Genomic DNA, 20,312 nt, shown 5'->3' on the forward strand with positions numbered 1-20,312 from the left:
AGTCATTTATAATTTTAAGGCATGGAATCGTTTTCAAAGCCATCTAACCATATAAGTAAGAATTTACAATTAGATCAAAGCCTTTGAAAATTTACCAAGGGCACAGCAGCAGGCCGTTAAATTTAGCTGCTCTAATTCTGGACAATCCCAGGGATGAGAAGAAAGACAGCTACCAGCTAAGGCCTGGATTTATCAAAATGAACTAAATATCGCCTTTGATAGAAAAAGGGGCATGTTTTATGGTAATAGGCAGTTAAGCTATTGTGATAACTTTTTTGCACTTTGAGATAAGTGCCAGAATGTGGTACTTCCTACATACAACCACTGGGGGGACCATGTTTATGATGTGTGTGAGAGAGAGAGAGAGAACCTAGCCATAATGCCCTAACCTTAGATAGGTATTTATATCTCTACAAGCCGTTAAGCCCATTAAAACGGGCTACATTAAAAAAAATTTTCGGTCCTTTTTCGGACACTGCACCCGTCTACACTTCCTTTTCCCTCACCCCCCCTTCCCCTCGTCCATTCACCTCAGGTCACTCCATCCTCCTCCCCCTCGGTCACTCACCCCCCTTCTTCCCCTGCCCCCACTCAAATCCCCTCACTCTCACCTCCCCCCCTTCCCTGATTCTCACCTCCCCCATCATTCTCTCTCCCACTCCCTCCCCTGCCCGCACTCGTCACCTCCCGCGCATCTCCCGCCCTTCCCAATCGCCCACCCCCCCGCATTCGCACCACTTCCCCAAAAAAACCACAACAGAAGCCCTCAAAACCCACCCCGCACGCCCTCGCATTCTCCTCCCAAAAGCCCTCCCTCACTTTCACCTCTCCTCACATTATCCTCCCACTCCCTCCGTCACTCTCACCTCCCCTCACATTCTCACTCCCACTCCCTCCCCTCACTCTCACCTCCCCCTCATTCTCCCTCCCTCCCCCCTTTCTCCCTCCCACTCCCTCAGTCATTCCCCACCCTCTCTCAATCCCATCCCTCACTCTCATCCCTTCCCTCTCCCTCTTATGCTCTTCAGCGTGGCCTGCTCATGGAGACGGGAGGTCTCTGGGGATCCCTCCCCAGCGCGCACCTCAGCTGCTCCATGCCACCGCCGCCACATTTCCTCCCGATACTGCTGCCGCCGCCGTTCCTCCCACCTATTGAAGCTTGGCCCGCCTGACACTCGCATACCGCCGCTGCTCCGCCCGATATCGTCGCCACCGATCCACCGCTGCTGCTCCTCTGAGTGCCATCTTAACTCCGCTCTGACCGACCTGCTCTCCTGCCCGTGCTCTCTTGTGAAGATTTGATGCCCCTCGGAGGGAGGAAACTCACTCAAAGATGATATTTGTGCAATGTTCTCTCAACCTAGCTTGATGGACTCTACCTGGGTAACATCAAGCTAGATTGAGAGAACATTGCACAAATCTCATCTTTGGGTGAGTTTCCTCACTCCGAGGGTCATCAAATCTTCACAAGAGAGCACTGTTCTGTTCGTAAGTGTCACTTTGTGGCCTCTAACCCTTACACTAATACCTAAACCTCACCTCGAGTTACTAGTGGGCCTCCCATAGAGATATAAATACCTATCTAGGGTTAGGGTATTATGGCCTCTCTCTCTCTCTCTCTCTCTCTCTCTCTCTCTCTCTCTCTCTCTCGCTCACTCTCTCTCTCTCTCTCACTCAGATGGTGCTCCAGGAGCCTCAAAAATACTAAACCAGGCATTTGAGAACACACCACCTTAGCACATTTTGATAAATGACCCTATAAGTTAGGGCCAGAGTCATTAAGGCTTTACTCCCATTTTGTGTCTACAGGAAAAACTATTAGTGCATCAGGTACTTAGATGGGCTCAGTCTATGTGCAGAGATAGCTGTCTTAAATCTGGCCGCTATGCCTGCACCCACAATTGGAAATCCATCTGCTACCTCCTGTTAAAACAAAAATATTCCATTGACAGCCCTTCATCCTCTCTCCGACCCAATATTTCAATGAAAATGTTCTCCTAACTGACTCCCATCCTCTTTCTGGCCCACTGTTAAAAATAAATTCTTGTGCATACCCCAGATCAGTCCAGACAAGTGGATTTTTTATCCCTACCAGCAGATGGAAGCAGGGAATAAAACTTTTCAAGCACTGCTACATAACCTGCAGTCCCTTGATATTTCTGTCTCCAACAGATGGTAGAGGTGCAAACCTGTAGTCTGGAGTTTCAAAAGTAAATTAAAAAAGGAGATTAGGTTGGAAGAAAGAAGATTCCTAGTAGAAAAGCTCTCTGAGGTGATAGATTCCTTCGTGGGCCATCCCTCGGGTAGAGCAGGGCGAGTGGGGGTTGGCGATCCCTGATCTAGCTCGACCCTCGTCTAGTGAGGGGTGGGGGGGTTGAAAGCCAGGACTCCTGGTTCTCACACCCCCTCTGGGTCCCCACCACCCTCAGCGGTTAGCTGCCCAACATCCAGAAGCAGGAAAGAAATCAAGTTTATTTCTTCTTTCTTGCTTGCTGTTTTTCTGTGTGCTCCTTTAAAAAAAAAAAGAGAAAAAAAGAAGAGAGGCAGCAGTATGTCTGCTGATCGGCTTGACTACCGAGAGGCAGTGTTGGGTGAGTGGGCCAGATTTGTGCCGACCGCCAGGCCAAGTGCCTGAATGGCTTCGGAGTGTGGGGATTGTGCTGAAGGCAGTTTCCTACAGCAGGGGCTATTTTTAGACTAGATCATGGCTGAATGGCACCTCCCACTCAGTGCGGGAAAGTCTGTCATGGCTGCGGTTTGTAGTGTGTGCGCATCAACACAGCCACATTTTGTGCTGATTGTGTTTCCAGAGGGATTGGGACCTCTGCGGGACCATCGGGAGGCAGTCGGGCCACAAGGTCGGCTGGACTGGTGCAGGAGACCCCGGGGGGGGGGGGGTGTCTGAGGAGACGACAGCCATCTTAGCTCCGTGTGTTAGGAGCTAGGCTGCTGCAAGAGAGCCTCTGGACTCCCTCTTCTGTTATTTCCTGTTGATCAGTGCCCTGTTGGTGGCAGGGAAGGGGAAGAGGTCCAGGGGGACATGGATCAGGATCAGTATTCCACTGATTCTGAAGAATTTTCCATGGATTTTGTCCTGTTTCTCCTTAAGGCCTATTTGGCCAAGAAGGAGGCAAGATCTAAGTGCTCTCTCCCTTCTCAGAAGACCCATGTGGCTAAGAAGCCTAGGTCTGATAAGCAATCAGGAATGGAGGGGGGGGGGGATTCTGCAACTTCTCGGCCTCGGGTGGGCCGCTGGTGACGATGGGGACACGTCGGATGAGGCAGATGAATTCGATCAGCTACAGGGAGATCCAGTGGGGGATCTGAACAAGGACCCTGTGAGCGCTTTGGTGAATCCAATTCAGGATGCAGAGGACATCCTGATCTCAGAGGGGGATTAACCTAGGTTGGTGAGATTGTTCCATAAGGAGGAACTGTGTCCGTTAATTCCTTAGGTGTTGAATGAGTTAGGGATTAAGGTCACGCAGGAGGATTCTGACAATGAGGGAGTGAACCTGGTCCTGGATGGATTGCAGGGACCACCTAAGGCCTTTCCTTTACCAAAGAATGTGAAGAAGTTGGTGGATCAGGAGTGGGTGTCTCCCGAGGCAGGCCTGAAGGTAGCCAGAGCTATGGCTAAGCTATATCCCATTCTGGAGCAAACCTTGGAGTCATGGAAGATTCCCAAGCTAGATGTGGAAGTGATCAAGAAGATGACCATCCCAGTGGCAGGTTTGGCTGCTCTCAAGGATGTCCAGTATAGGAAACTGGAAATTCTGTTGAAAAGGCTATTTGACGTTTCAGCTTTAAGCTTTTGTGCGGTGGTCTTTGGGAGGTTGATGCAGAGAGCCTGCTTGTGCTGGGTCCAAAAGGCACAGGAGAAGGTGTCGGGGGCAACAAACGAGGCCACTCAGGCTGCCCGCTTAGATGCAGGAGTGGCCTATGTAGCGGATGCTTTGGATGACATGGTTCGGACTTCTGCCAGGAATATGGTCTCTGCTGTTGCGGCGCGAAGGCTTCTCTGGTTGCAGAATTGGTCAGTGGATGTGTGGTCTAAAGCCCAGCTGTGTAACCTCCTCCTTAAAGGGAAGTTGCTGTTTGGAGAGGATCTGGAGCAACTGATAAATCAATTGGGGGCGTTGAAGGGTAATAAATTACACAAGGATAAGAAGACCACCAAGAAGACTTTTCTGCCGCACACTCTTTTTCAAGATGCGAGAAGATTTTGATCAAACAGAAATTCTTTGCCTATGGCACAGAAGCAAGACTCTGGTAGGCAGCAGTCCTTTCAAGTGCAGCATTAGACTCCCTGTGATGGGGCCGGCCAGGGGGTTGGCGGAAGTAAGATTGTCCATTGAAGGCAAGCTGGTCCACTCCTCTCCAGAGGTTATCGGAGGGAGACTGTCCCTCCTTACTGAGGAGTGGACCAGGATCATGTCAGACCAATTGGTTCTGGAGGTGGTAAAAGAAGGCTACGACTTAGAATTTTTTTCGTTTGCTCAAGGAAGCCTTTGTGGTCTTCCGTTGCATCTCCCTGTCCAAGCGGGAGGCGATGTGAGACACCATGCAGTCGTTGCAGCTCCTGTACGCAATTGTTTCAGTTCCCCCCCTCAGGAGCGAGTACAGGGAAGGTACTCAGTGTATTTCGTGGTGCCCAAGAAGGAAGGGACTTTTCAGGCCATTCTTGATCTTCTGAACATCAATGCGGCACTCCAGGAGCCACGCTTTTGGATGGAAACGTTGAGGAAGGTGATAGCGGCAGTACACAATGGGGAGTTTCAGCGTCATGGGATTTGATAGAGGCCTATCTTCACATTCCCATAAGGGCCGACCACCAGAAATTCCTGTGGTTCATGGTCCTAGGGTAGCATTTTCTATTTCGGGCCTTCCCTTTGGGTTGGCGGCAGCGCCACGGACGTTCACGAAGGTTTGTAGTACCTCAGGAGGGAAGGAATCCTGGTGCACCCGTAACTGGACGATTGGCTCATCAGAGCGAAGTCAGAAATGGAGTGTCGTCATTCAGTTCAACGGATCATGCAGCTCCTGCGTTCATTGGCCTGGGTGACAAATCTGGCAAAGAGTCACTTGGAGCCGACCCAGTCATTGGACTATCTGGGAGCTCAGTTCGATACCCAGGGCGGGAAGGTGTTTCTGACTACAGAGAAGGTGGTCAAATTTCAGGATCAGGTGCTCTGAATTCTACGACTTTCGGTTCCCAGAGTCCTGGGTTTTATGATATCTATGCTAGAATTAGTTCCATCGGCCTTTGCTCACATGCGACCCATTCAAAGGATCCTTTTATCCCGTTGGAATCTACGTTTGGAGTAACTTCAGCTTCCTTTACCACTTCAGGGGGATGCCAGGTCCAGTCTGTCATGGTGGCTGTCTCATCCCAATTTGGAGAAAGTGATGGACTTGGAGGTACCCGACTGAGTGGTGGTGACCATGGATGCCAGCCTCAAAGGTTGGAGGGCAATTTGTTAAGGGAAAACTGCCCAGGCACGGTGGTCACCAGAAGAGGCGTCCTGGTCAAGCAAACGATTGGAGACCATAGCAGTTCACAAAGCCTTTTTCCATCTCATTCAAGGAAGGACATTACGAGAGTTCTTGGATGTGCGATGACAGTGGTGTACATCAATCGTCAAGGCAGAACAAAGAGTTACCTGGTGGTGCAGGAGGCGCAGGAACTGTTTGTTTGGGCGGAGAGCCATCTAGCGGATCTGGTAGTGTCGCACGTGGCTGGAGTGGACAACATGCAGGCAGATTATCTCAGCAGGCAGCATTTGGTTCCAGAGGAGTGGGAGTTGGCGATGTTTGCCTTTGCTAGTGGAGTTCTGCTATCGCAAATGCTTCAAGACGCAACATAAGAGATCATACAGCTCTTTATATGATCACATTATATTCTTAGTCGATATATAACTAATGAATTCAAGAAGATTATTGTAAGCCCCTGAGGCAGCCGTTTTGAAACGGCGAAACTCGGCCAGAGTCGGGCTACCCTTGTGTCTCCACTGCAATAAAGGATTGTTTTAAGACTACAGGCATCTATTTCTTTTCTTTCATCCTGACGGCTATTATAGATCGCCTTCCTTCGTGCTTTTTGGGCCTTTGTCCTTATACAGGCCAGATGGGGAAGGACAGAGTTGGACCTCATGGCGGTTCCAGGAAATGCGAAGACGGTTCGGTTTTTCAGTCACAGAAGAGAGGTCTGCTCCAAGGGCATCGACACCCTCATCCAGCTGTGGCGACAGAGCTGTTGCTATACATGTTTCCCCTGTGGCCTTTCATAGGTCGAGTGTTGTGCCACGTCGAGCTTCATCCAGGCAGGGTGATTCTGGTGGCACCGGAGTGGCTGCGCCAGATGTGGTTTTTGGACCTGGTTCAGCTCCCTGTAGACAGTCCCGTTTGCTTAGCCCATTTGCCCGAGTTGTTGAGGCAGGGACCCATCTTTTCAGACCAGGTGGATCGCTTTTGTCTAGCAACTTAGCTTTTGAAAGGTGACGTCTCTGATTGAAGGGATACTCGGAACCTGTGAATACGATTTTGTTTCAGGCGAGGAGGCCCGCCACATCTTTATTTTATATCTGGGTTTGGAGAGAGTTCGAGACGTGGTGTTTGCAGAACAAGTTGCAACCCTTGAAGGTGGATGTTCCTCAGGTTTTAGCATTTTTACAAAGTGGCTTGTCTAAGGGATTGGTATAATTCCCTCTGGGTTCAAGTGGCTGCCCTAGGGTGTCTTTGAGTTAAGATGCAGGGAAGATCGTTGGCGTCTCATCCGGATGTGGTACGTTTCCTGAAGGGGGCGAAACATCTGCATTCTCCAGTCCGGAAGGTTTGCCCGGCCTGGAACCTTAATCTAGTCCTTTGAGTTCTGTGTGGTCCTCTCTTTGAACCGATTACAAGGGCTTCTTTGAAGGATCTAACCTTGAAGTCCGTTTTCTTGGTGGCTATTTACTCGGCTAGGAGGATATCAGAGCTGCAAGCATTGTGTAGGGATCCTTTCCTATGATTTTCGGAGGATGGTGTGTCATTGCGTATGGTTCCTTCCTTTCACCTAAGGTTGTTTCCTCATTTCATCTTAACCAGACAGTTGAACTACTGGCTTTTCCGCATTTGTCACCAGATGCTCCTCTGGCGAGGGAGCTTCACTTACTGGATGTGCGGCGAGTCACATCATCTTTTTGTCCTGTTCAGTGGAGCAAAGAAGGGAAATAAGACTTCTAAGGGCATGCTTACATCTGTAAGGGTCGATCGGTGCCGGAAGGGTTGTGGGCACATTCCACCAGAACCCAGGCAACCTCTTGGGCGAAATGTCAACTTATTTCTCCACAAGAGATTTGTCGAGCAGCAACATGGTCATCCCTTCACATTTTACCAAACATTACCGCTTGGATGTGCGGGTGCCAGAGGAGGCGGCTTTTGGGGAAAGTGTGTTGTGCGCCGGTCTTTAGAGTTCCCGCCCAGTTTAGAGGGTCTTAGGTAAATCCCACTTGTCTTTACTGATCTGGGGTATGCATAGGAAAGGAAAATTTGTTCTTACCTGCTAATTTTCGTTCCTGTAATACAACCTGTTCAGTTCAGAGATCCATCCCCTTCTTTCAGAAGACTTCCTCACTTCTGGATGTCACTGAGAGAGTGTGTAATCATATGCAGAATTACTAAGAGTATACATAGATTATGTTAGTATATTCCTTGTTTGACACAGGGGATCTTAGTTTTAGGGGTCTCCAACTTTGAGTCACTGCTTGCCCAGAGTTTTTTGGGGTTTGTGGATTTGGACATCTTGGCTTGAGTACAGGTCAATACTGAGGGACTGCAGGTGGCACTCTCAGTTATGTAGCAGAGCCTGAACATTTTTTATTCTCTGCCTCCATCTGCTGGTAGGGATGCAAAACCCACTTGCCTGGGTTGATCTGTGCTCCCTCAGTATCCTGGGATGTACCTCATATGGCCCCATGGCCTTGTCCACTTTCAGTTTTCCTTGCTCTTCCCATACATTCTGTTCTGTAAATGTAGTTTCACCTACCCCATCCCCATCTACAGACTTGTCAACCAGCAGTGGTCCATCTCTAGGGTCTTCTTTCGTGAACACCAAACTGAAGTATTTTGTTTAATATTTCTGCCAGTTCTTCGTCTCTCACTACACATTGCTCCTTGTCACCTTTCAGTTTCACTATACCACTTCAGGCATTTCTTCTTTCTCTGATATATCTGAAAAATGTTTTGGCAACAGGCTTTACCTCTGGCAATCCTTTCTTCCACCTGACCTTTTGCTTTCCTGGAGGTCCATATTCAAAAGCATTTAGCCGGCTAACTCAGAAGTTAGCCAGCTAAATGAATTTTTGGGCACATATCCACCTAAATTCTCGCCGCCTAATAAGTTAGGCGGCTAGCATATAGCCAGCTAAGTTAGGGGTGTTCCAGGGGCATAACTGGGAGGAGCTGAGTTAGCCGGCTAAGTTAACCAACTAACTCTAATATTCAAAGTTAGCCAGATGACTTAGCTGGCTAAGTCTGGTTGGGCCAAAGAGCTGTCCTAAAGTTAGGCGGCTATAGTTAACCAGCTAACTTTAAGATTGCCAGCTATATTCAATATTGCATCTTCAGTATTGAATATATCTCCAGAGTTAGCCAGCTAAGTTTATCCAGCTAACTCTGCTACCCGGACTGTGTCTGAATATGGACCTCATGATTTCTTTCTTTGTCTCCCTCAGTTTTAACAGATATTCTTCCTTATGTTCCTTTTTTTGGGATCCTTATACTTCTTAAATGCTGTTCTTTTTGCCTTTTTTTTTCAGCCACCAACTTTGAGAACCAGATCAGCTTCTTTTTCCTCTTACTTGTGTTTACTTTTTTACTTACACAACGTGGTCTTCAGTATCCACACTGGTTGTGATATTTTCAGCATCTGAAATTCATACATTCTATTAACCAGGAGGGCCACATAGAGAGCATTGCAGTATTCAGTTTGTGATGTGACATGTGTGCATGACTCATTTGAATGGCCCAGCTGCTAACAGAGGGCTCAAGTTTCTAACTGCAACACCAAATATGTTCTTTAAATCACAGATGCTATATTGCTTTCCAAGCCAAGTGCCGCTTCGAGGATTACATCTAGTTTTGTAAACTTCCTGACTGGTTTGATCCTTAACTCCTCCACATTTAATGGTATCTGCATTCCAACTGGTTACAAATTGCCAGTTCTCAGCATCTCTGTCTTTCCTCTATTCGGGGATAGCTTATTTGTTAATAGCAAGGAGGCAATCTAAGCAGTCACTGAGATGGCTATTTTTATTTTAACAACGGGTGGGTGTAAGAAAAGATGGGCTGTCCAGGGGACATTTTCATTTTAAAATCAGGCAGGAAGTAGGGAAGACAGGAAACTATTGAGAGAACACAAACATGAAGAGCCCACTAGTTTACCCTTGAGCAACAGAGTAAATGAGGAGGTCAGGTATGAGGATATATGATATGTAGGCAAGCCAGAGACAAATACTTGAAGGCTATGAGCACAAATGCTCATACTCTAGGCAATAAATTCTAGATCTGCAAGCCCTTATGGCAGAGGCAGGCCTAGATACTATTGCACTTCCATTTACATTGGTGTGTCTACAGATCTCGGGCAGAGGAAATGGACAGAGGTCTGTTCTAAGACATCCAAAAGGTGGCAGTAAAGAGGGAGATCTTGTTGGTGGAAAAAGTTTAACCTGCTAGATGTGGATTGGGGTATCCCTTCTGCTAATTCAATTAGACATAAAGAGATTCTGGACTCCCTTAAAGGGATTCTTCTCAGGCAAATGGTAATGGAACCCATGAGAGAGGAGGTGATACTGGACCTAATACTTATGAATGGAGGAGATATTTCTGAATAGGCTTCCATCTGAGTATCAATGGTCATCAAATAATATGATTTGATATGATGGCCATAGCAAAGAGGAGTCATGTGTAAGGGTTTCTAACCTTTACTAACAAGTGTGTGATGGGATATACACAAGAACACCTCAAAGGACTGGATCCAGAGATCTGGCCTGGTCCACCTTAAGCCTAGACAACAAAGAATCCTGATCTGGGCAGAGGCCTCTGGGAAGGTGTGTTTCTAGCAGTGTTGCGATACCATTCACAGAAGGGCCCCGCGAGTGGCCTTGCTAACCCAGTCACCGCCTCTGCTCCCTGCGTGGCCTCAGAGTGCCGCTGAACCCAGACACCACCGTGGCTTGAAACACCGCTGTCCAATGCTGCTGCCCATGTTGCTTGCTGCCGGTCTTCCATGTAGCAACGAGATGAAGCTGCTGCATTTGGTCTTCCATGTAGCAGAGAGACGATGACACTGGAAGACCACTGGATGTCGCTGCTGCTCCTGTCCTCCCTATGCATGAGTGTGGGCCCCTGTTCAATATTTAAAGGGACTGCAGAGGGAAAAGCCCTGTGGACCCTCTTGAGGTCATTGCTTTGGGCCTTTAAAAGGCCAATTCCTCCTTTGCTCCAGGCCTTTGCAAGGGTCTTCAGATCCTGTGGTCTCTTGGTTCCTGCAAGGTCCTTCATGGTCTCTTGTTTTGTTCCTGGTCTCCTATCTCATGTGATCTTCGATGGTCTTCCTGTTCCTGGTCCTTGTCTGGTTCCTGTGTCTTCTTGGTTTCCTCAGTCCAAGACTTTAGTCCTGCTTCCAAGCCTGTTTCCAGATCTTCGGTTCCTGTTCCTAGTCTGTGTCCTGCCTGAGTCTTCCGCTGGTTCTAGTCTTCGGAGTCTTCCAAGTTCCTGAATCTGAGTTCCTGAGTCTGAGTCCCGAGTTCCTGAGTCCTGTCCCTGGTCTTTGACGTTCTTGTTCCAGCTTCCATCTTGTTCCAAGTCGCTATTCGCATGGTCCACAGCCAGCCTTGAAGTTGTGTAGGGCACGCAGCGGTGCCATCATGTTCCAAGTCCTGAGCCTTCGTCAAGTCCAAGTCTTTAGTGTCTTGTCCACATCTCCAGAGTCATTTTCTGAATCCTCAGCCTTCATCTGTCCTCACGCAATAACCACTTCGCAGCAGCAGTCCAAAAGGACTGTCAAGTGGATGAAGGGCTACCCCAGAGACCAGCATTGCGTTGCTTGGTCTCAGTTCCTGGTGCGTGTTGAACGTCCGAGTATTCTTATGCCAAGTCAAGAGAGTTTCTGTTTCAGCCAGCCTGAGCGCGGATGCGTTAGCACTCCAGCGGTGTGGACCCCAGGGTTGTGTCGGTCGTGTCTTGGCACAGGGGCTTACGCTCTTGAGCGCTCGTCCACGCTCACAACAGCCAGGCCCAGGAAGGAACAGTAGGCCTCGGGGAAACAGGAGGAATCTTAGGAAAGGCCCTCACAGAGAGACTGTAAGTTATGATACTGCTTCTTTGTTTATAAACCATGAAGAAATGCAGAGCTGTTGATCTGTTGTGAATTAATAAAAATTAATGAATATCCAGTCTTTGTCTAATCTCTGGCCATTCTGACTGCACATGGTGCCACAAGGAGATACTGGGAATTTTCCAGCAATGGGAGGGTCACAGGGAGTTTATGTGAGCAGTGAATGACAGCATGGTTTTCCCCCAAAGGGGATGGACAAAGGAGAGTATAATGCTTCCTTCCATGCAGTAATGTAGCCATGGGTAGGCCTGGGTGGGCCATGGCCACCTACTTTGCACTCAGGCCCACTCAATCAGTATTGGCCAGTGCCAAGATGAGAGGCCCTGTCACAGAGCTCATCCTGCTTGGCCTGAGAAGAGGACTATCATGGAGCTCATCCTGCGTGGCCCCAGAAGAGGAGGCCTGAGTCAAACCTGTCTCAGCGATACAGGGATACAGCGATACAGTCAAACCTGTCTCCCGATACAGGGATGCCATGGAGCTCATCTTGCGCGGCCCCAGAATAAGAAGTTCATCGCAGCAAGGAAGCCCAGAATTGAGGGAAAGGCCCCGATAGAGTGTGTGGGAGTGAGAAACCTGTGTGTGTGTGAGAGAGAGAGTATGGAGTGAGAAGCCCATGTGTGTGTATATATATGTGAGAGAGAGCATGGGAGTGAGAAGGCTGTGTGTATGTATGAGAGAGAGCATGGGAATGAGAAGCCTGTGTATGTATATGTGTGAGCAAGAGCATGGGAGTGACAAGCTTGTTTGTGTTAAGTGTGAGAGAGCATGGGCGTGAGAAGCCTGTGTGTGTGTGAGGGAGAGCATGGAGTAATTAACCTGTGTGTGTATGTGTTAGAGAGAGCATGGAGGTGAGAAGCCTGTGAATGTGTGTATGTGTGAGAGAGAGCATGGAGGTGAGAAGCCTGTGGGTGTATGTGTGAGAGAGAGCATGGGAGTGAGAAGCCTGTGTTTGTGTGTGTGTGTGTGAAAGAGAGCATGGGAGTGAGAAGCCTGTGTATGTGTCTGTGTGTATGTGTCAGAGAGAGCATTGGAGTGAGAAGCCTGTGTGTGTATGTGAATGTGTGAGAGAGCATGGGAGTAAGAAGCCTGTGTGTTTATGTGAGAGAGAGAGGAAGCATGTGGGAGTGAAGAGCTGTATGTGTGTTGAGAGAGACAGCAAGAGCCTGGATAAGAGAGTGTGTGGAAGTGGGAGCCTGTGTGTGTGTGTGAGAGAGAAAGCATGCAAGGGTGGGAACCTGTGTGAGAGAAAGCGTGTGTGTGAGAGAGAGAGCCTGTATGAGTGAGGAAGGAGAGAAGACAGGAGGAGAGAAAAGAAACAGAAAGAATAAAAGAGACCTTGATAAAGTAATTAGGAAAAGATAGACAAGGTGAAAAAAGAGACTGGGACCACCAATTAGAAAAATAAGATCAGACAACAAAGGTTAAAAAAAATTATTTTGACTTTCAGCATTTGGAATATGCCATCTTTGGCAATATGCATTTCTTATATATTTGTATTTTGCTTTTTCTTCAGTATTACACTGTTCACACAGTCTGGTTTCAAGGGCTTTCCATTTTAGCCTTGTGTGCATTTTTCTGTTTCTAATTTGTAGTCCCTTATTCTGTAAAAGGTAAGGGTCTGTCTGTGTTGCACATGTATGACAGAAGTGCAGTATTTTGGCTATAGGTATTTTGCTATAGGTATTTATAACAGTCTGGCTTGTTTGCCCAGTAGGTGGTATATTAGTCTCCTAGGGCCTGGTGTAATTTTTGCCTTGCTGCCTTTTAATGAATAAGGTTGTTGCTGTTTGAATCCTGAGAGTTACTGCTGTTATGGTATGGTATGGCATGGCAAGGTTCTTGGTAGTTTTTTATTATATTTTTATAGAGGTTTATGCTACTTCACAAATTGCTTGGCAGTGGAGGGAGTTTGTTCTGCTGTTACTGAGGTGACACCAGAATCTGAATATATAGATTTTTGCATGTTGGCTTATAATATGAACAATCCTAGTTCTGCTCTGCACCCATTGCAATCTTAAATTCTTAAGAATCTTATGATTATTGCTGTTTTATTGTAATTACAATATACTTTGCGTTTTTGGAAAGAGAATTCATATTTTTTTTTAGTTAATTGGATCTGATATTTCTTTTGTGCTCGTTTATTTTTTATATAATATTGTTGTGTATTTATAAAGTGCAATAAATCTAAAATAAATTTAAAATTGCTTATTGATTTGTATTAATGTTGATAACAATTGAATTTAAATATTTTAAAATGTCACTCATGATGCATGATGGCTGTTGCAGGCTTACTTAGAAATCCATTGTCAGGTGAACTCTAAGGCATTATTTATTGATAAGAGTACAACTAGCAGGCTCAAACCTATATGCCTACTGTCCACCCATGTTAACTGTGGATTCCCCCCCCCCCCCCCCAAAAAAAAAAAGAAACACCTAAATTCAGTTCTGGCGATGCCACTGCTTCCATGAGGCATTGGGAGAGGTTATTGAGTGGAATTGTAGGAGTTTTTGCTTGCGTTTGTGTCTTGCTGGGAAACAGGGAGGGCAGCAAGGAGCTGTAGCCTAGCCTGGGCTTCCAGTTTTTGGTCTATAGAAGAAAATGTATCTCTCCTGCAAGTGGCTAGGGTCAACTTAAGAACTTCAGACCACCAGAAGCCTGTGTTGTGGGCCAACCAGCCAGTTTGTGAGTATGTTGAGGATAAGAACATAAGATATGTCATACTGGGTCAGACTAAAGGTCCATCAAGCCAGCATCCTGTTTCCATCAGTGGCCAATCCAGGTAACTAGAACCTGACGAGTACCTAAACAGTAAATAAATCTCATGCTACTAATTCCAGTAATAAGTAGTGGCTATTCCCTTAATCTGCTTGGTTAATAACAGTCTATGGACTTCTCCTCCAGAAACATATTCAAATCCTTTTTAAACTCAGCTATGCTAACTGCCTTAACCTCATCCTCTGGCAATGAATTCCAGAACCTTATTGCGCATTGTGTGAAAAATAGTTTTCTCCAGTTTGTTTTAAGAAGTGCTGCTGGCTAACTTCATAGAATGTCCCCTAGTTCTTATATTATGTGAAAGAGTAAATAACCAATCCACATTTACCCATTCTAGTCCTCTCATGATTTTGTAGACCACTATCATATCCTCCCGTCAACTGTCTTTTCTTCAAGCTGAACAGCCCTATCCTCTTTAGCCTGTCCTCATAGGAGAGCTATTACATCCGTTTATCATTTTGGTCATCCTTCTCTGTACCTATATCTTTTTTGAGATGCGGTGACCAGAATTGCATACAGTACTGAGGGTGTGGGCTCTTTGTTATTCCTGGAGCTGAGTAAAAGGCTTTTGGGAGAAATTGTGAGGGGTCCAGTGATTGGCTGAAGATTTAAGCAACATATATAAAGATGTCTGTATAAGTGACTTTGAGGTTATTTTAAAAGACTCTGAATTGTTTCTGATATTTTGCATTGTGGTTTTGTCTTTACAGCGTTTCCTCTATGTGCTGGAAATTTAACTTTTTTTTCAGTAAACTTTGGTTTGAAACACAACTTTTGACTTGGACTGGGTTTTTTTTTGTGTGTGTAGGTGGACTATGTGAACCTTTAAGTGGCCTTGCATTTTTTTGATGGGGGAAGAGTGGGGGGTTGTAGGATCAAGCCTGATAGCACAGAATTTTTGTGTGGGGTTTTTTTGGCTATATTAAGGATATGGCTAGTTAAGTTTAAAATTATCAGACCCAGAAAACTTTGGCAGCATATAGACAGCATAAAAGAATACAGTGATATTTTTTTTATTAGTTAATGGGATCTGATGATTCTTTTGTGCTTGTTTATTTTTTATATGATATTGTGTATTTATAAACTGCAATAAATAACTTTGGCCATGTATATTCAGCAAGAGACTTTTCCAATTAAATATCCATCATAAGTTATCCGGCTAACTTTAGCCACATAACTTATCCTCTCGTTGGCTTACTGAATATGGACCTTTTAGATTTTTTTTCATCATTCTTGACTTTTTAGTGTTTTAACCCCTCTAGACTTGTTAGAGATGTGAGTAGGGTATTCTTGTGTTTTTGTGTTTCTGCTGAAAGTTTATTGTGATTTTTTTTGGTTTACTTTATACAGTGTATAAAATAAACATGCTTGTTAGATTATATTTGCATGTCTTGTTTTGATTGTAGCCCAGTGAGCAAATACACGTGAGTCTTCCCTTGTCGAAGCAAGTGTCTAATGGGAGCAGGCTGTCTATGTCTGAATCTGTCTCTGAATTTTTTGATGCTCAAGAAGTGCTCTTGTCGGCAAGCTCATCAGAGAATGAGGTAGGAAGCGAACTTCTGTGGCTGGGAATGAAATTAAATTAGTTTTTTTTTTTTATTACGGTTCCCTTATATAAACACTGTGACATCTATAGATTAAAAACAGAGCCATAATTTAAAAAATAAAAAAAATGTGTGTAACATAGATAATAGACACATACAAAAAGGGAATGAGTCAGCCCCTCAAGGACTGTGAATGCCGCTTCTGCAGGCAGCATCCCCTTATCCCTTCTGGCTTGATAAGAAAAGTGAAGTGTTTTCCCATACTTGTAGGCATTTGTGCCATGAGGGGATTGTGCTTCATGAGCAACTGCCTAATGGGTCTTAGCAGGAAGTTAAAATGGCAGCCAAAACTGCAACTCTTAAAAGAAATGCCACAAATAGAGAGGGAAAGAACTGTTCTAGAATAAGCAATTTTTTCCCCAAAAGGGCAGGCTATAAGTCCTGATCTATTGTGACAGTTTTTCAGTCTGATGTGTGTAGAAAAGCAACATTCACATGGGACAAACCTGCTACCATGTCCCCTATTTTTCATGTTTGTCCAGTACTGTACTTGCTTGCCTAAATATGTCCATTTCCATTGCTGAGCAGTTTTTGTTTTTTTTTAATTCTTTAGGCTTCAGATGATGAATCGTATGTCAGTGATGTGAGTGATAACATATCCGAGGACAACACCAGTGTTGCAGATAATGTTTCCCGGCAAAGTACAGTATATGACACTTTATTGTTTAAAATGTAAAAGAGTCTATGGCTGTGCTTGGCATACATGTTATGTGGTTATTTTCTCATTTGTTTCTGTGGGATGGCTTCTTAAAAGATGGGCAAAGCATAGAGGATCAGAGCTCACAGTGCATTGCTATATGTACAACATAAGAAACTGCGATCCCGGCAGAAGATAGAGATTTGCAAAGATTCTAGGTGGGTGGGAGGGTTTGGGGTGGGGTGGGGGAAGGGGAAGGGGAAGGGGAGGAAGGCAGAAGAGGGCTGATTGTTGATGAGCCTATTAACTAGTCACCCAGAATGCTGAAAGTAAAATATGCGCCAAAGCCGCACATTTTATTCTCAGAAATTAACGCCTGCCAAAAGGCAGGCATTAATCATGGACAACACCGGGAAAGTTTATAGAAAAGCAGAAAAAACTGCTTTTCTGAACATCTTCAGACTTAATACCATAGCGATATTAAGTCGGAGGTCCCAAAAATTTAAAAAAAAAAAATTTTAAATTAAAAAATGCTGTCTGCCGGCCCGCGGGTTGTAAAACGGACGCTCAATTTGCCGGCGTCTGTTTTCCGAACCCATGGCTGTCAGCGGTTGTCGGACCCGCTAACAGCCACCACTTCCGCTAATAAGGAGGTGCTAGGGACGCGCTAGTGTCCCTAGTGCCTCCTTATTAGCATGGGCCCTAATTTAAATAAAGAATCGCGCACCCAGGCGAGGTGCCTGGTGGCATGTCGGGAGAGCGGGCACTCAACACGGAGCGTCGACTCTCCCACGAGTTTTTTTGAATCGGCCTTTTGAATTTGAATATTCTTTTGAATACAGCAGGTAAAGTCTAAAGTTAGCCGGCCACATGAGGCCAGATAACTTTAGACCTGCTGCAGTATACAACTAGTTAGCCAGATAACTTGTCTTCACCTTCGAACAACCACAAAATGCACCTTATCCGGCTAACTTTTAGCTGGATAATAACTTATCTGACTAAAGGTTAGCCAGATAAGTACTGGGGATATTTAAAACTTAGCATTTAGCTGAATAATTTATGAGTTATCCAGCTAAATGACTTTGAATATTGATCTAAAGAAATCTTAATGCTTGTATCATGGTTGTCTTATAAGACCTAAAAAGATTAAGGACATTTTTTACCAAGTATTTTTTCCCATAGACACAAAATGTCAGATAAACTTTCGTAAACAGGCCCCTAAGAAAGAAAACAAGCTTGAGAGATGAAGATAAATAGGAAAACTGTCACGTAATGATTTTTTAGTGGTGAGGAAGTTATAATGTGATACTTGTTTCAGATGCCTCATCTTAAACTCAATTATTCAAAGACTGTATTCTTATATTGAGCTTCTTGTTATAGCCACATTCTCATCTTTCATCTTGCATAACTCAGATCCTCACCTTTTCTCTTGCTTGCACTTAATTTAATATCACATTGCATATTCTTGTTGAGGTTAACTGCGTTTCTGCGCAAGCATTTCTTTTACTTCTAACTTTTCAGATCATGGCAGAATTTAAAAAGACATTTTCATCACCAAGATTGTTCTTTCAGTTCTGAACTGTGAGCTGTCAGGAGGTGCATTTCAGAATGGCCGACGAACCTGCCTCCCCGCCCCCTCTCCCGATAACAGCAACATCAATCTGTGGAACATTCTGAGAAACAATATTGGCAAAGACCTGTCCAAGGTCTCTATGCCAGTGGAGCTTAATGAGCCTCTCAATACTTTGCAACATCTCTGTGAGGAACTTGAGTACAGTGAACTTTTAGACAAGGCCTCCGATACCGATGACCCCTATGAACGCCTGGTACAGTACAGCTCAGTTTTGCTTGCACATACATGATGTGATTTTGAAATTTATATGTACAGTAAAATCTTTGAGATCCATTTTGAGCTGCAAGCTGTCCGGGTAACATACCCAGATATACTTACTGTATATTCCACACTGCAGCTGCAATACTGAATATACCCAGACAAACCCAAAGTTATCTGGGGAAATTTATCTGGATAACTTTAGGACTGTCTCTTGGCACAATTAGACTTAGCTGGTTAACCTTCCTGACTAACTTTCAATATCTGAGTAATAGGGATAACTTTGGCCCACCCAGAAATGCCCCACATTTATCCAGATAAATTTTACTAGATAAAATGTATCCATTAGAAGGGCAGGAATTAAAAATCTCAGGATTTTATTCCTGTTTATATATAAGCTATGAGTTTGTCTATTTTTTATATTCAAGTTTTAATTATAAAATGATTAAACAATGAAAGGAAAATATTTTGAATCTTCAAAATCTGCAGAAACAGGAGAGAGCAGTTGTTTCGTATGAAATTTTAAAATGTTGAATGTACAGTAACACCTCTGGTTAATCACTAATGATGAATTGAAAACGTTCAATAATTGTAATACCATAAGTCTGACAAGGTAGAAATATGTCAAGACGTGATAATGAGGTAAAGGGGGGTGATTGTCAGAAAATGAGGTTAAACTGAGAGGATGACCTTATGGACTTGTTCAGTAAAGATTTTATTTATATACAGAGAATGAGAAAAAGTTATTTTCCCATAAAGAAGCCAATGTACTATTGTGCGTGCGGATCTACACACATTAGCTGGTAACACAAGAAGTGTTACCATCTCATTTAAATATTATTTAAATGTGATTCATGGCATATATTTTGCAATAAAGTCTGTGTGAAATTACAGACTTCACAGCCAAAAAAATCAAATTTCACCTCACTGAGGTATAGTTAAGTTTTGTGGAAGAGCATGCATTCCATGATTTTCTGCATGTAATTTTGCTAATGCTGAATCACTAATGAGCTGGTTTGCATGATTTTTCAGCTCATTAGCGTTTTAGTATAATGTTTATGAATGGTTTCACAAATACAAAATTTAACACATTAAAATGGCAAATAGCACATATATAATTTTGCTCACACAATTACATATGCTTTTAGCCATCTTAAGATGTGTAAACAAGTTTTTTTTAAGCCATTCGCATGTTAGTACATTGGCCTCCAGTAGCTGAGTAAAAAGTCTGCTCATAAATATGACAACATGGAATGAGCACAGTCTAAACAAAGGTTTACCATAACTACCTAATAACAACTGAGTGGATGATAATCAGCTGTCATGAGCATGCTCAGGGTGGAAAGGAAATGTCAAAGATGCTTGAAAGCAAGCAGAAGTAAGATGATGTGAGTTGAGAATGATACACATGGATTGTGTTCAGATAGTTGTGGTGAAAGACTGTGCTAAAGTCTGAAGCTGCATTGACTTACAGTACTTTCTATTGGATCAGGTTCTTATTGCTGCATTTGCAGTTTCTGGATATTCCTCCACTTACTTCCGAGCAGGAAGTAAACCCTTCAACCCTGTTCTTGGTGAAACTTATGAATGTATAAGAGAAGATAAAGGATTTCGTTTTTTCTCAGAGCAGGTAAAACCTTTTTAGTTCTGAGTAGTTCAGCAGTGGATTAAATTTTTTTTAAATACCAGTAAAAAATTCCTTTTTTTATTCCTTTCAGTTCATGTATTAGAATCGAAAGTAGTTTAAATATTGCATAATTGCACTAGTAAAATTTCAAAAAGCAGCTATTTCTTAACATTGCATTTATTTTCTACAATGTACCCAAATATAAAAACTGACATATTTTTTTTTATTAACTTTTTCATCCAGAAATACATTGAAAAAGATCATTTCGATCCTTGTTCAAGCTATTAAAATAAAGTTCACACAGATATAGAATTTTATTTCTTTGTACATTTCACATCTTCACAACTGATATTACAAACAGACTTGTGTTTGCTAGAACTTAAAGTCACTGAAAATTAGTTAAATTCACACAAGTTTGAAGCTCATGAGCAGTAACATCAATTGTAAAGATTTCATC

The 20,312-nt window shown here is 44.2% G+C and overlaps 1 protein-coding gene across 8 annotated transcripts in view; it reads left to right on the forward strand.

The window, feature by feature from the left end:
• The window catches only part of OSBPL6 (oxysterol binding protein like 6), a 316,099-nt gene that overhangs the window by 232,629 nt on the left and 63,158 nt on the right, over positions 1–20,312 (forward strand). For all 8 annotated transcript variants that reach the window (XM_029605885.1, XM_029605886.1, XM_029605887.1 and 5 more), the window contains 4 exons: positions 15,563–15,700; positions 16,314–16,401; positions 17,970–18,223; positions 19,721–19,858. In XM_029605885.1, the coding sequence (XP_029461745.1) occupies positions 15,563–15,700; positions 16,314–16,401; positions 17,970–18,223; positions 19,721–19,858 (618 nt within the window). The remainder of the gene's footprint in view (positions 1–15,562; positions 15,701–16,313; positions 16,402–17,969; positions 18,224–19,720; positions 19,859–20,312) is intronic.

Source organism: Rhinatrema bivittatum, chromosome 6 (assembly GCF_901001135.1).
Source record: "Rhinatrema bivittatum chromosome 6, aRhiBiv1.1, whole genome shotgun sequence".
NCBI classification, from domain to species: domain Eukaryota; kingdom Metazoa; phylum Chordata; class Amphibia; order Gymnophiona; family Rhinatrematidae; genus Rhinatrema; species Rhinatrema bivittatum.